Genomic DNA, 17,245 nt, shown 5'->3' with positions numbered 1-17,245 from the left:
GCCCTGGTCTCCTTTTACGAGCTGTTGCTGGTGCCCCCTGCGCGCCCTAGTGTCAATCAGGGCATTCTTGGCCATTGCAGGTGGAGTTTTTTTCTGCGCTCCCAAGAGTTACATTCTGGGGCTAATCCACTGTGTGTGACACCTACTCGTTGTCATCATGCCTAAAGCTTCTCACAAATCCAAACATGGCCGCAAGGCGGGGAGTTCCGATTCTCATCATCATCATCGTGGGGACGCCCCTACTGCTAAGGGCGTCTCCTCTGGAACTTCTTCCAGGCTGGATCCTTCTGATCCTCCTCGACCTCGCAGCAAGGCGGTTACTCATCTTCTTCCTTCCCGGGCGGAAGCTCGCAGGGACAAAGTTCTACAAAAAATCTGCGCCAAGGCCAGCAGTGTTCGGCTGCCAAACAACGAGGCTTCACTCGCTTTGCCTCGCGCTTCTACAGGACGCGAGTCTGGTACACAAGGGGACCATCTTTCCCTTCAGGACTGTCCTGCGGTCATTGAGACAACTGATCTGTGGGGTTCTTCTACATCACCGACCGCGGCTCTTACATCGGAAGCCCCCCCAGCTCCATCTTCTGGGGACGCGGTGCCGGCCGGGGCGCAACATCATTCCTTTCCGTCTCCAGAACAGATACAACAGATGATTGCTGCAGCGGTTCAACAGTCGTTGGCATCGCATTTTCAGACCTCTAGTAGGGCAGGCTCGTTGCGTTCAGCCATCTCCCCTGTCAGGGAGGATAGGGAGCAGGATGATGCGTTGTCTGTCAACGCTCCGGACTCCCCGGTTTCGTCCATGGCAAGCGGGTCTCCTTCCCAGGTGACTGATGAGCCTCATGACCTGGAGCTTTCAGAGGATGATGACCTTCCTCCTGAACAGCCCGCCTTTACGGGCCTTTTTCCCCAGGCCTTGTTTAAATCGCTGTTACATAAGGCCATCGCTACGGCCCAGCTTGGTTCCCCTTCACCGCTGCCAGCTTCTACTATGACCCATAAGGGGGCCTTGAGCCCTCTCTTCGCAGAACCATCTAGGACGGTAGATACCATCCCTACCCCTCCTTTGTTTCTTGATGTGATTAAGAAACAGTGGTCTGCGCCGGGCTCTGCGCCGACGCCTACGGCAGCGGATCGTCGGAACTTTAGTATCGCTCCGGACCTAGACTCGCTCCTCCAGATTCCGTCTGTGGATACCCCCGTGGCGGCCCTCCTACCTCACTCGGCAGTTCCCGGTGACCCTGAGGAAGGACTTCGTCCGGAGGAGCGCCGCGCTGAACATGTGTTACAACGGGCTCACCAAAGTGCTTCATGGGCCATCCGAGCAGCTTCTACGGCCTCCTTTTTTAATCGGACAACTCTTTTATGGCTTCATCAATTGCAAGAGTCGTTGTCTACGGAGGACGTCCGGGTGCGACAAGATCTAAGCAAGATTATTGCCGCCACGCAGTTCTCAGCAGACGCGACCTTGAATACTGCTCGCTTTGCGGCCAAGTCTCTAGCCTCGGCGGTTACTGCACGCCGATTGGTCTGGCTACGCTATTGGCAGGCTGACGCCAGGCATAAGTGGCGCCTGGCGTCTGTCCCTTTTGCGGGCTCCAAACTGTTCGGGGACTCCCTCGATCCTTTTCTCTCTGAGACAAAGGACAAAAAGAAATTCCTTCCAGTCGTTTTTCGGAGGGGGGATTCCAGGTTTCGCCCATACCCGTCTCGCCCCCAATCTCGACCCTATGAAGGTCCTTCCACTTCCTCTTCCTTCTCTAGGTCGCAGGGGAATTTTCAACCTAGACAACGGGGCGGTCAGGACCGACCTCCCAGAGGTAGGACTTTTCCGTCCAAACGGCCCTTTCGAGGGGGAGGAGGTCGTTTCTCTGGTCGCCGTCGTTAAGTGCATCCCAGATCCTCCCATAGGGGGCAGATTGGCCCTTTTCGTCCCCGCTTGGGAAGGTTCCACATCAGACAAATGGGTTCTGGCCACCTTACGATCCGGGTTGGCCATTGAATTCATCTCCCCTCCTCCGAGGTCCTTTGTTTGCTGCCCGCTTTCTAACGATATCCAGAAACGGTCCCTTATGGATTCGGCGGTTCAGCACCTTCTCTTGATCAGGGCTATTCAACCAGTCCCTGTGTTGGAGCGGGGCAAGGGATTCTACTCCCGTGTCTTCCTTGTTCCCAAGTCCTCGGGGGGGTGGAGACCCATTCTCGACCTCAAGCGACTCAACCGGTACGTCCGGTACCGGAAGTTTAAGATGCACTCTCTTAGATCTATTCTGGACGGTGTCAGGAGGGGCGATCTCCTCTCTTCCATAGACCTCACGGAGGCCTATCTCCACATACCCATCCTCCCTGCCCATAGGAAGTTCCTTAGATTCTGTTACGGGGGCCACCATTATCAGTATCGGGCCATGCCCTTTGGCCTTTCCTCTGCCCCTCGTACTTTTACCAAGGTACTGGCTGCCCTGGCAGCTTCTCTCAGGGCTAGATCTATTCGTCTACAATGTTATCTTGACGACATACTGATTTTGTCTCCTACTCCTCAACAAGCTGTTGCTGATTTGCAATTCACTCTCCACTCCCTTTCTGCCCATGGGTTTTCGGTTAATTTGGAAAAAAGTCAGTTGGTCCCCTCCACTAGTTTGATTCACTTGGGGGCTCTAATAGATTCTGTGACAGGGAGGGTCTTCCTCTCGAACGAAAGGCAGGACAGTTTGAGATCCCTTGTCGCCACTGTGGAACGGTCTTCTTCTTCCTCTCCCCTAATCCTGTCCCGACTCCTGGGTAAGATGATTTCCGCCATTTCATTAGTTCCTTGGGCCCAATTACACTCTAGGGAACTACAATGGTTCCTGTTACCTCTGCAAAAGGCGGGTAGGGGTACTTCTCCCGTGGGGGTTTCTGTCCCTAGGAAGGTGATTAGGTCTCTAAGGTGGTGGCGGTCTCCAGCACTTTCCCGAGGTTGTTTTTTCTTTGATCCACAGAGGGTGGTGGTGACAACGGACGCCAGTCTCCAGGGCTGGGGTGCTCATTGTCGGGGTCAGCTGACCCAGGGCGTCTGGACATCCGCCGAGTCCCGTCGTTCCATCAACTGGCTGGAACTGCGGGCAATCTTCCTGGCACTTCGGGCCTTCCATCGTCTCGTCTCCAACTCACACGTCTTGGTCCTCAAGGACAACATCACAGCGAAGGCCCATGTCAACCGCCAGGGAGGCACGCGATCTCTCTCTCTGATGTCGGAGGCGTTACGGTTGGGCCTCTGGTCGGAGATCCACCTGGCTTCGTTACGGGCAGAACACATCTCCGGTGTCGCCAATCTACAAGCCGACTGGCTCAGCCGTTGCCATCTAGATCATGCGGAGTGGTGTCTCAACCCTCGTCTCTTCCGACAGATTGCGACTCGCTTCGGGATGCCGGTGCTCGACCTCTTTGCCACGTCGGACAATGCTCAGCTGCCACGTTTCATCTCACGATTCCCGTCGCCTCAGGCAGAGGCCGTCGATGCTCTCCGCTCCCCGTGGCCACCCGGGCTCCTATATGCCTTCCCTCCGGTTTCCCTGATTCCCCGGGTGATTCGCAAGTTGCTGATGGAACAGGCGGAGCTCATTCTTGTGGCCCCACATTGGCCGCGCAGACCTTGGTTTGCAGACCTAGTGTCTTTGTCAATAACCCAACCGTGGCAGCTACCTCAGCCACAGGACGCTCTAACCCAAGGAACCTTGACTCATCCGGACTTACAGTGGCTCCGTCTGACCGCTTGGCGCTTGAGCGGTATACACTTGGGGAGGTCAACATCCCTCCTGACGTGATCTCCGTGATTCAGGCGTCGAGAAGGCCGTCTACGAACCGGATTTATTCGGCCACTTGGAAGGCCTTTTGCGCTTGGTGTGATAAAGCGGGGATCCCTCCCCTACAGGCCTCAATAGTTAATATTTTAGTTTTCTTACGGGAAGGCCTTCGCAAAGGATTGTCTCCCAACACATTGCGAAGACAGGTGGCGGCGATTTCATCGGTCCTCACCTTGGGCTCATTATCCTCTTTGACACAGCATCCATTAATCCGTCGATTCTTACGAGGCGCCACAAACCTCTGTCCTCCTGTATTGCACCGGTACCCAACTTGGGACCTCTCCGTTGTCCTTAATTCCCTTACTTCAGACCCATACGAGCCCTTGCGTACAACTAGCCTTCGCCTTTTGACATGTAAGGTTTCCTTTTTGGTTGCAATCACCTCGGCCCGACGCATTTCCGAACTGGCTGCTCTTTCAATCCGGGAGGACCTCTGTGTGTTTCATGCCGACCGTGTGGTTCTCCGTCTGGATCCCACCTTTGTTCCTAAAGTCAATACCACCTTTCATCGCATGCAGGAACTTATCCTGCCCAACTTTTGTCCTCGTCCAACGCACAGACTAGACCGACGGTGGCACTCCTTGGATGTTCGACGGGCCTTGCGGATCTACATTAAACGGACAGCGGATTTCCGCAAGACAGAATCCCTCTTTGTTTCTTTCCTTCCGGTTTCCCTGGGCGGCAAGGTCTCGTCATCGACTATTGGGCGTTGGATTCGTCAGACGATAGCCAAGGCATACGAATTACGCTCTCTGCCGAGACCTCCTCGACTGACGGCGCATTCTACCCGAAGCGCTGCGACTTCGGCAGCCTGGGCAACTCAGGCTTCATTACTCGAGATATGTAGAGCGGCTACATGGACTTCACCTTCTCCGTTCATTCAACATTACAAACTGGACAAATTTGCCTCGGCAGATGCCGCTTTTGGTCGTAGAGTGTTACAGAGGGTTGTTTCCGGGGAGGGTACTTCAGACCAGACTGGTCCCACCCGGTCGTAGGGACGTGAATCTTTGGTATGTCCCATCCTGGCTGCTGTCTCCACCCACAATGGAGAAGGGGCGTTGGTCCTACCTGAGACGCACCTTCTCGTTGGGTGGAGACAGCAGCCAGACCCTCCCTCTCTGTCGCCAGTCTGGCCTATTTATTTCTGATCTGTTTCTATTCTTTGCTCTGTTATTGGTGTCCCACACACCGAGCCTGTCTTCTTGTCCTCGCCAAAAGCTGGGTTTGCCCGGTAACAAGGGCGGGACTTAGCAAATTTGATGGGCTCAGTCTATCGGCCTAACAGATGACCACACCCATCCTGGCTGCTGTCTCCACCCAACGAGAAGGTGCGTCTCAGGTAGGACCAACGCCCCATCTCATTAAGGAGAATACAAATGCCCCCTCCTTCTGCCTTTTTACTTCTGCCTGGAATACTTTCCTTATTAAATGTAGTGGATTTTTATATTTGTTTAGAATCTAGGTTTAGATTATGTAAATTGATTTGTGATAAAACAAGAAAAACATAATTACAAATAGTTAAAATTCTACTTGTGCACATATTTCTTCTTTTCCCTGAAATCCACAGTATGGGCACACATACACTGAACTGAGTTAAATTAAAGTAAAGCAAATGTTTATGAGTTGGACTTAAGTTAGTGGCATCCCTTGATTTATATCTGTAGGAAATGGAAAGGGAATGTCGCCAAAAGAATTCTTAACTAGGAAGCTAACATATAGGATTTGTTTAGATTGGATGATTTTAAGTTTTAAAAATGTTTATATAGCAGTGTATGTTTACATTCATTAAAGCCATTTCATTCAATCATGGACCTCAACGCACACAAACTTAATGCATATTTTCAGGAACAAGTAAACATTTGATACCCATTAAAATGATGGCTATGTTTGTAATAGCGTATCTTTATTAAGAAACAATTTAGAGGACACAGAGGAAACCCTGATGTGTTAATTTTGTGTATTAGATAAGAATGTGGGTAATTTATATAAGTATATTCTACTTTCTTAGAGCAACCATTTATAAATGTATTTTTGTTTCTCTATGTAATTGCTGTTTTAATTTTAGAATGTTTGGCTTCCGTTTCTTTCATGGCTACTTCTTTCTAGTGCTGCTCTTGGCAGACTGGATTATATTTATTCTGGAAATAAATGTAGGCTTCCTATCCTGGCCTAATAATCCCAGATAGTTAGGAATCACTAAGTAGCAGCCCAGCACCAATGATTAATTTTACTCAACTACTAATCCTTAATCTGCAGGGTTCTTAGTTCCCTTTCTCCCTTATCCCTGCTGCTTGCAAAAAATTGTAAAATATGTACGTATGAGAGGAATATGGCAACTTTTTCATCTTTTGTTTCTCCAGCCTAGCATTCCCCTACTATTTTTTTTTTTTTTACAAACATGCATAGAATTAAGGCTACAAATAGTCCTGGATTTAATTGAGCCTGGAATTATAGTCATAAATTGTTGCAGTCATTAGGCGGGTTACCACATAATTGGATTCGACTTTATGACAGCCATGGTGGTGCAGTGGTTAGAATGCAGTACTGCAGGCTACTTCTGCTGACTTCTTGTTGCCAGCAATTCAGCAGTTTGAATCTCACCAGGCTCAAGACTGACTCAGCCTTCCATCCTTCTGAGATCGGTAAAATGAGGACCCAGATTGTTGGGGGCAATATGCTGAATCGGTAAACCGCTTAGAAAGGGCTGTAAAGCACTGTGAAGCGGTATATTTTTATTATTTTTATTTTTTATTTTATTAGATTTATATACCGCCCTACTCCCGAAGGATTCAGGGCGGTGAACAGCCAAGAGATAAAACACAGAGATTACAAAATTTAAAAACAGTATAAAAACCTAATTAAATAAATTTGGCCCGGAACAGATTAAAACACCCCTAAAGTTTTAGACAAATTTAAAATTTACAATTAAAAAATTAAAAAGAGAGGTTAGGCCAGGCCAGCCTGTTGGAATAAAAAGGTCTTGAGGGCACGGTGGAAGGTGCATAAATCCGGGATCCTCCGTATCTCCGGGGGGAGCTCATTCCAGATAGCAGGTGCCCCCACAGAGAAGGCTCTTCCCCTGGGGGCCGCCAGTCGACACTGTTTGGCCGTCGGCACCCTGAGGAGCCCCTCTCTATGAGAGCGTACTGGCCAGTGAGAGGCTACTGGTGGCAGCAGGTGGTCCCGTAAGTACCCGTAAGTAAGTAGACCTTATAAGTCTAAGTGCTATTGCTATTTGTTGCATTAAGCAAATATTTTGCATATTAAGCAAATTAATTATGCCAAATGAGTGGGGGTGTTTTTGCTGATAATCAGCCTTTGGATTTTGCAAATGGCTGTGAAAGTGAGCCTGTTGTCCAGCTTCCAAAATTCAATCATTTATTTATTTATTTATTTATTTTTAAATTTGTATACCACCCTTCTCCCTGAGGACTCAGGGCGGTGAACAGCCAAGTAAAAGCATAAACTACAAACATTAAAATACAATTAAAAAGATATATATAAATTTGGCCCCATGATTAAAAACAATAACAAACAATTAAAAACATTTTAAAAAGTGTTATCATGTGATGGGGATGCAGTAGTCATAACTTTGAAATTGGGTCTTAAGTGTCAACTCACAAAGCTTTCCTGACCTGCTCCCGAGTTGCCATAGGTAGGGGGATGGGAAATTGCGCTTCGCAACTACACCAAGGAATTCACACCTCAGTCAAAACAAAATACATCCTAGCCGCCCAGTGTCAAGGCCATCTCCATGGAGACCCGCAATGGCCAGAGGAAGTGACTTCTATGACCCGCGAAATTGCTTCGTTGGGGAATGTGACTGGTGACACACCTTGGGGGAGGGGGCAACAGGTTCAGAGGCAAGGCGCGAACTGGGTGAAGTCAGAGTTGGCTTCACTTAGTTTGTGTCGACATGGCACTCCTAATAAACAACTGGATTTTTCTTGCTAAATGGCTTGGGGCTGCTGCTTTTATTAGGACATTGGTCAGAACCCTGACAATAAGTACCTTTGGGGAGGGGTCCATTGAAACTTTGAATGGTTCCTAAACTACTGACCATAAGTCAACTACTCAAAATCAACTAAATGCTAATCAGGGCTGAATAGCTTTCAGTCAAATAGAATGATTATATATTATCTGGTATATTTGTTTATAATTGTGTAAAATTATTTTTAAAATGTTGTATATCTTTAAATTATAATAAAATGGACAGCTTGAGCCAGACCTCCCAGTTTTGGCCAATTGGATACAGTTTTTCTGCAGAAATAATAATTAATAATCTGGGATGTGTAGTTTTTGGTCTAGATCAGGGATGTCCAACTTTGGCAACTTTAAGATATGTGGCCTTCACCTCCAGGATTCCCCAATTCCCACTTCCCAGTTCTGGGAGTTAAAGTCCACAAGTCTTAAAATTGCTAAAGTTGGACATCCCTGGTCTAGATAGAACAATAGCCAAGGACAATTCTAGTGGCTGTTCTTTGATCCGCTTCCCTAATATCTTGTTTAGCTCCCACAGAAACCAGGACAAATTTAGCAAAGAATTATATTGTGTTCCAAAACATGGTAGCATGTAAGATACTACAGTATAGTTGACACTTTCTGAGTCAGCAAGAATTCCACTTCACAATGTCTCCTCAGTCAGATCTTATGATCTTTTGCAATGCTGCCCTCTTAGAAGAGAATACTTGCATTTCTTCTTATCTCTATCTCTTAAAATGTCTATTGATGACAGATGATTGTTGACATTCATTGCATTCCTGCCTTCCCATTCAGATAAGTTCACCAAGCTGGGCTAGAATTTCTAAGCTCTAACCGATCTGGATTTTTGCAGGGAATTATAATCATTATCATTGTGTAGAGTTATAATAATACATGGGTTTTAAGTGGTTGAAATTACAGACAAAGACAGATGGATGGGTGACATTTTAGTAGGATAAATCAATACATGTAATAATTACAAAACATTATTTACATACATATGTATGATAGATATGTTAATTGGGCTATTTTTGAAATATTTTAATTAGTCAAAGTGACCTACACAGTACAGATAGTCTTTGACTTATGACTGTAATTGTAACTGGAACTTCTGATGCCAACCACTTAGACATTGAGTGTGTTGCACCCGATTTTACAATGTTTTTACCAATGGCAGTTAAATCCTGCTTACCCAATTGAATTTGCTCATTGGAAGCAAAAAGGAACCTAGGAAGGTTGCAAAAACTATCACCTGACCTTAGGATGCTGCAGCCATTGTAAAATACATGCTGGTTACCATGTGCACAAATTTTGATCACGTCATTGTGGTGATGCTGCAATGGTTTTAAGTGAAAAAGCCTATCATAAAAGACTTTTTTCAGCAATGTTGTAATTTTCAAATACTGATTAAATGAATGGTTGTAAATTGAGGATGACCGGTTGGGTATAGAAAACAGGATGAATGAGCAAAGGATCCATTCCCCTTGGAAAAGTTGCTACTGCTTCTCTTATTTATTTATTTTACGTATGTCCCAGTTTTTCTTTGGAGGCTCCAGGTGGTATACATGGGGCCACTTCTTATTTTATCTACAATACAGGTGAGAATAGATTGGGCTCAAAGATTGGGCCAAAGTTACCCTGTAATCTCTGTGACCAAATGGGGATTTTAACTTGGATGTCTCTCATCCAAATCCACCATTATATCCTGTAATAGTTCAATGTGAACTCAGCTACAATCATGCTACCCAAGTAGAGTGCAGAGAGTGAGTGCTGGGATAAAATTCCTTCCTTCCTTTTTTCCTCCCTCCCTCCCTCCCTCCCTCCTTCTAGAAAACAATTATTTCATTTATTTAATCTAAAAATGGTATACCTAGTGCAGGGGTCTGCAACCTTAAATACTCCAAAGAGCCATTTGGACCCGTTTCCCACAGAAAAGAAAACACCGGAAGCCTCAAAACCTGGGTGGGCATGGCCAACTTGATGTCACTCACTTCCATCAGTCACGTGGCTTCCCCTAGCCATGCCTACACCGGGAACCACAAAAACCTTTTGACATCTCTCTCTTCCCTCCCTCCCCCGTCCCCCCTCTCTCTGTATCTCTCTGTCTCTGCCCTGGCTGCTTCTCCATCCCCCACCGTCGTCCTTACATTCTCAGGCCAGGCAACTAGTGACTGGGAGGTGAGGGCGAGGGGTGGGGCCAGCCAGTGATGGGATCATCTGACAGAGAGCCACAGCAGAGGGTCCAAAGAGCCTCATGCGGTTCTGGAGCTGCAGGTTGCTGACCCCTGACCTAGTGGGAAAGGAGGCAGGATGCTCTTGACAACATTTGCACATAAAGTTGGGAACATTTTTAGGCATATATTAACTTGGGATCCAGAAAGACATAATATCCCCAACTCCTGGGCTGTGACCCAGTACTAGGCCGTGGCCCATGTGAAAGTGGACCGCGGACATGACAGGCAAGTGCTCATGTGCACAGCTGTGCTTGCACAAGCAGCGAATGCATACACTCACTTGCCACTCGTCTGGAACCATTCCCTCTTCTCCCCCACCAGCCCTCAAAGCCACAAAGGTTGGGGAACATTGATAGTATATCATATAATATTAGTAGTTTCATCCTATTTTCTATTTAAAATGCATTCAAATTGGCTGAATGAATGAACTTTAGTTTACCTTGATTAAATTCTAAACAAGAAGTTTGTTCATAAATATTCTACAGAGTTCAGCTATGTACCATAAAACTTCATAAACTAATGTAAAACTAATGTTGTCTTACAGGTTTATAATCCATAAGTCTCTTATGACAACAAACTCTCTGAAAGCTACTTCTATAATAATGGAAGTTTTCAGTGTGCCTCGAACACTTCATTTACATGATTGCAAGCCATATGTGGTCTAGAATAATTGTAGATCACAGTACCTATTTTCAGTTGCATAAACTTGTCTGAATATGTCCTTGTTCTACGCTTAGAAAAGCTTGTACAGCCCCAGTAATGTGTACCTTGTAGGATAATTTATTGAAAGGAGAAATTATTTGCTTTTCTCTGAAACATATCCATTACTATCCTTTTGAAAATGTGATTTCTTGACATAGTGACATTTATTTCTCTTTCAAAATTTCTTTGTAATGTAAGACTGTTCTATAGTTTAATAGTGAACCCCTTTCCAGAATACCAAGCTTTGTGTTGCCTAAATAGCTCAAAATTTGAATGGTTTCAAATAACTTGGGGAGGGGGAGCCTTCAGGAGAGACCTAAGAAATCTTTTTCCACTGTTATGGAAAAAGATGAAAGCTGTTCAAATGAGATGGAATGGAGAGTGGAAGAAGACAGGAAAATAGAACATGTTTGAATAAGATGCAAATAAGAACGTCCATTTGGTAATTCCAAGGAATGAAGGCCAGACTGTGGAGTTACATAAAGTTTTAGCATCTAATTGATTTGATCAATCTAAGAGAAGTGAGCAGGATCAGACTTGTTTAGTATTTGTATGAATGCTAAATGTTAAAGATATAAACTAATTTATAGACTAATCTTAGAGATATATAGACTTACCACCCAGAATCATTGGGAGACCTGTGATATATTAATATTAATAATTTGGAAAGTGAAAAAAAGAACCTTGAAGAAGAGAATGGTACACTATCACACCTATTGTCAAATTGGGTTCATATACCAGGCATTGTAGTCACTCAAGCTTTACCTTAACTTTTAACAAGTAGTACTATCAGGAGAAGATGTACAGGTAGTCCTTGATCTACGCCCACAATTGAGCCCCTAACTTTTGTTGGTAAGCAAAACATTTATGAAATTAGTTTGCCCCATTTTACGATTTTTCTTGACAAAGCTGTTAAGTGAATTGCAGCAATTGTTAAGTTAGTACGGTTGTTAAGTGAATCTGGCTTCTCCATTGATTTAGTTTGTCAGAAGGTCACAAAAGGGGACCACCTGATCCTGGGACATTGCAACCATCATAAATATGAGTCAATTGCCAAGTGTCTAAATTTTGATCCTGTAACCATGGGGATGCAACAGTTGTAAATGTGAAATACGGTCATAAGTCACTTTTTTCCCCCCCCTTTTGCTCTGTGAGTAATAATTACAGAAATTTGTATGGAATACTCATCTATAAATGTACTGGTGGTAAACAATTTGCCTGTCTTTAAGTGGGGGTTAAATAATTCCATAATAAGAAGAAAAACAAGATAACAGAAAGGATAAAAGAAATAACATGATGAATCAGCAAATTACAATTGCCATTCATTTTGTGCCTATGGAGTAAACAAACGTACATACATATTGTAGCAGCTTCCCTTCCCCCCCTTTTTTTTATACAACATTTCTCCACTCTAAATCCAGACATTAAGGTAATTAAGTCTTAATAGCTTTCAGGAATGTTAACACAGAAGGATGTAGTCTAATTAATGGAGAATAAGATTATCAGTAGCTGTTATTTATCATCAGTAGGATGGAATGCATGCAGTAGATTCTTAATATCAGTTGAGAAGGAAATGCTGTTGAAGTTATGTCCTGTTTGTGGGTGTACTGTTAACATTTTGTTAACTCCTGAAAGAACAAATGATGGAATAATAATATCTTCCTACCTGATTCTACATATTAGAATTTACATGCAAATATTCATTCATTCATTGAATATTGATTGAATATATGGTGGCTCAATGGCTAAGATGCTGAGCTTGTTGATTGAAAGGTCAGCAGCGGTTCGAATCCCTAGTGCCTCGTAACGGGGTGAGCTCCCATTACTTCTAGCTTCTGCCAACCTAGCAGTTCAAAAGCATGTTAAAAATGCAAGTAGGAAAATAGGGACCACCTTTGGTGGGAAGGTAACAGCATTCCATGCGCCTTTGGTGTTTAGTCATGCTGTCCCTATGACCACGGAGACGGCTTTGGACAGCGCTGGCTCTTTGGCTTTGAAATGGAGATGAGCACCGCCCCCTAGAGTCAGGAACGACTAGCACATATGTGCGAGGGGAACCTTTACCTTTACCTTTATTCATTCATACTGAAGCATCAAATTAGACAGGCGAACTGTGATATCTTATTTTCTTAGCCATTAAGAAAAAGATAAACCTTGGTGATCAGTATTCTAAAACTCAGATTGAATTCTATAGTTATTAATTTTGTCAAGGAAAAATCACAAGTTGAATTGGTATTGCATAAATGATGCTTGCTGTTACTCACGTACAATGGTAAAAAGATATTAATTATTCCAACTCTCATAAAATTTTTGCTATTTGTGTCACAATTTATAAGCGTGATTGAGGACTTAAGGTTTCATAAGAAAAATGTGGCAACTGGCATGTTCTTCTGTATACAGGAAATACGTATAATTTAATTTTTCAGCAAACAACTATACAGTGTCCAGGGTAACACTTTTCTAGAGCATCTTTTGGTAACTCTGATTTTCAATTATAGTTTTTTGGTAGACTGACTTTTCATTGATAATATGGATTTTCTAAATGAAATTTAATTACCTTCCAATTTAATCAATGAGTATACTGCAAACGTACAGTATTTCAAAGTGTAAGATTTTTTCAAACAATATTTTTGGAACTCTCCAGTTAATACTATTTTAAAATCTCAGCTTTTAAAGCTCACATTTTGTTCAGAACCCAAATTGTTTTCTGACCTTATTTGTTCCATCTAGAATTGCATAATATGTGGGTTGCTGTGAAGTTGTTACAAATTGGAGGGCTGATATAATATGAAATGAGGCACCTCGCCTGAATGTTGCTTTTGTTCCCTGTTTAACAAATTAGCATGTTGACATTTGTCACTGATGGATTTTATTATTTGCTGAAAGGGGTTTGGGAGGGTTTGACAGCATGAATGGTTTGTCCTACAGACTTTAAGAATCGATAAAGGCATCTTTGTTCTTTGTGCAAAACACACAACAGATATCTTATTGACTGATACACATAAAAAGGAAGGCTTGTATAGTTGTCTCACAAAATAAGCTAAGAAAATGATTTTGAAGCCATTGCTTATTCTATGTTCCCCTTCCCCATGTGTCTTTCTTTTTGTTAACGTGTATCTCCCAAATAAGGAGAATTAGTAAATATTCATTCAGTAAATATAAAGCATTCTATTTTGCATCCCGTGCAGTTTGCATATGGTTTGCAGAAGCAGATAAATTCAAAAATGAGTCATACATAATAGTAAAATTGGTTTATTATTTAAAAAAAAAATCAGAGGAGGTCTAAGGTAGATGTTTAAAAAGTCTGATACATTATAATGAGGGTATAAGAAACTGATTGTGTTCCTAGAAAATATTTGCATATCAAGATGCATTGAGACATTGTATTTCTTGTTTTGTGCAGAAAAAAAGACATCTGATTAGTAGATTCTGATTCCACCCCATCCCCCATAGCCTGAAAGTCTGAAGAAGATTCAATCAGCTATGCATAATGCACATAATGAAGCAGGTGGAGGATTCAGTATACTCCAATCTACTTACTGAAATATATGCTGGCATAAAAATAAAGGTTAACTAGATATGAACTAACTTAATAAGTAATAAGATATCTCCCTGCTTTTCTTGAAAATAAGGCATTATTTCCTGGTTCTCAAGCTGAAGTAAACGAGGTAAATTTAGTTTGACAGTGAAAATACTTTTTTAACGCTTTCTTAAAGTTGAAATGAACTTTGTGCAGCTGAGATACCGACTACTCCTACTCATTTTTTTGTTCCTTTGCTTTTAAAAGCTTTTTCCAGGGTTACAAATAATTTACAGCAGTATTTCTGATAAGCTTTTATTCTATATCAGTTCTAAGTAGAGAACAAAACCTGGAAATTGCTAAAGTCATGCAAGGGGTTGAAACAGTAATTGAAACAGATGTATTCAAATTGGAATTGTGAATATGGGGGGGGACCATACAAGTGGGGAGTTTTAGGAATTGCAGTCATAACACAACTGGAGGATGCTAGGTTGGGAAAAGTTAAACTAGAGACAATTCTGTATCAGTAAAAAGCTCATATTCCTGATTATTATGGCTCATATTCCTGACTATTAAGATTCTAAGAGTTTACACATCTGACATGCATAAGAATTTTACACACCTTATGATTGTTAGTAGACTTGTGCAATTAATGCTATGAAACAAAGATTGCAAATGGGAAATATTTCTTAATTGTGATCTATTGCTGGTTTTCTTGTATAGTTTTCTCCTTGGAGAAAGGCTCCTAACTATAACTGTAGAGGTAATAGAGGACATTACTCACTGTGTCCTCCAGTGACCCATTTACAGGGAGAGCAGGATCAAAATATTGATGGTAGAGAAACTTGGGGGGTTTCAGATCTTGAAAGATGGAATTATCTTCTCGTAGATGTATTTCTGGCTGTTAGTAGCCAGGCTGCTACATTTGTTTAGCTGTAATTTAAACTTACAAAGCATTGTTTAAATTCTTAGCAGGGGCCCAGATTTTAGCTTGAATTGATCTTAAATCTAGCATTGTTTTTATCATGTCGTATTCTTTTCTTTTAATGTTTACAACAATAAACTCTGCAATTACTATAATTACAGAGATTAACCCCTAAATATAGAAGAGAGTCTAGTAAAAAGCTATGAAGGAAAGTTATCTGGAAATAAATAATAGCATTCATCAGTGTCCAAAATGGTGAATGTCAGACTGGAATTAAAAACTGTTAGGGATTATTTATGTTTATCAGCAACCTGGAAACTTAAAGGATGAGGCATGCTTCCGTAATGGTATAGACTATTTTATTGTTGTTGGTGACTTATACCATATATGTAGCATTCTCAGAATCTTATATCATACAGAAAAACAATAACATATTTTTAATCAAAATAGAGCTTTCCTTTTAAATAAAATAAGAAAAATTAAGCACTCTCTATAGTTGCAGGTAGCCCTCGACGTATAACCACAATTGGGATTAGAATTTCCATTGCTATGCAAGACAATTGCTAAGTGACATTGCACCTGATTTTACAACTTTTTCCTATGGTTTTAAGCAAATCGCGTCAATTGTTAACTGAACCATGTAGCCTTTAAGAAAATTCGATTTACCCAAATCAAAAGTCCAGATTCACTGAACTTGGCCATAGTCAGTGCATATGTCTTCAAGCAAAATGTAAAGCTTCGTCCAAAGTTTATATTAACTGACCTTCTTGCCATTTTCAATAATATACCTAATAAAATTATCCCCAAGCTAAAGATGGACATACATTCTAACAGATAATTCTCCCTCTGTCTCTCCCTCTGTCTCTTTCTCTCTGTCTCTCTGTCTCTGTCTGTTTGTCTCTGTCTGTCTGTCTGTCTGTCTGTCTCTCTCTCTCTCTCTCTCTGTGTCTGTCTGTCTCTGTCTCTCTCTGTCGCTCTGTCTCTGTCTCTCTCTCTCTGTCTCTCTCTCTCTCTCTCTCTCTCTCTCTCTATCTTTTTTTGTTGAAAGCTGGAAAAGTCACTAGTGGTGAACCTGGAACACTGCAATTGTCCAAAATACACGTGGGTTGCTAAGCGCATGCATTTTGATCACATGACCATAGCCATACTGCTAAGTCAGAGACTGTCTGTAAATCACTTTTTTCAATGCCTCTGTAAACTTCAAACAGTTGCTAAATGAATGGTTGTCAAGTTCTCCCTGTATTTTAAGTGTCTGCATATTTTCAAAAATTAATATTAAACCGAAGTAATCTATTGAGCTGGATCTGTTGCAATAAAAGATTGGCCTGTGCTTTAAGTTCAGTATCATTATCTTCTTTCAACAACCTCATAATCCCTTTCGGGTTGGCGTCGGGCAACTGAATAGATCTAGCAGAGTGTTTACTAGCTGGATGCCCTTCCTGTCGCCAATGCGGATATATTCCGCATTGTGCCCAGAGAGAGAAATACCTGCCTCTACCTAGGATTGAGCTCACAGCCTCCTGATTGTGAGGTGAGAGCTCCACCTCTAGGCCACCGCACCACCCCCTTTAAGTGCAGTATCTCTCAGCGAAACTTGCCAAGTTGTTTCCAAATATGTCACCGATTTGCTGGAAATGTAAGAAATCTTACAGAACATATTATCATTTATGGTAGAGGTGTGCATCTGCAAAAAAATATTGGACTAAAATCAAAAAGTAGCTGGAAGAGATAACTGAACACCATATAGACTGGAAACCGGAACTATTTTTATTGGGAATACTCTCCAAAAACTATACCAAAGAAATACAATATTTATTTTTACATATTATAACGGCAGCCAGGATAACATATGCACAGAATTGGAAAAGCAACACTATACCAAAAGAGGAAGAGGTGATACGGAAAATCTTGATTGTGCAGAGATGGACAAATTGATGAAAGAGAGAAAAGAAAAAGATGAAACGGAATATTATTTATGGAATAAATGGTATAAATGGCTAGAGGTCAGGAACAGCAAGTAAGAAGGATTACTAATATGCCA

At 42.5% G+C, this 17,245-nt stretch overlaps 2 protein-coding genes across 7 annotated transcripts in view; both read left to right on the top strand.

Moving 5' to 3' along the window:
- AOPEP (aminopeptidase O (putative)) overlaps positions 1 to 17,245 on the top strand; it is a 201,905-nt gene that overhangs the window by 36,873 nt on the left and 147,787 nt on the right. The gene's annotated exons all lie outside the window — the stretch shown is intronic.
- Positions 158 to 4,796, top strand: LOC148115133 (uncharacterized). The gene has a single exon (XM_087888196.1). It carries the CDS (start codon positions 158 to 160, stop codon positions 1,883 to 1,885), a length of 1,728 nt encoding a protein of 575 aa, XP_087744322.1. The 3' UTR covers positions 1,886 to 4,796.

This window comes from Pantherophis guttatus, chromosome 2 (assembly GCF_059756535.1).
Source record: "Pantherophis guttatus breed Tessera chromosome 2, ASM5975653v1, whole genome shotgun sequence".
Classification (NCBI taxonomy): Eukaryota; Metazoa; Chordata; class Lepidosauria; order Squamata; family Colubridae; genus Pantherophis; species Pantherophis guttatus.
The sequence above is the reverse complement of the archived record's forward strand: the minus strand, read 5'-3'. Positions and strand labels throughout refer to the sequence as shown.

What these genes read in the sequence shown, in the direction of transcription:
- LOC148115133 (XM_087888196.1), top strand. Translation starts at nt 158, where the DNA reads ATGCCTAAAGCTTCTCACAAATCCAAACATGGCCGCAAGGCGGGGAGT.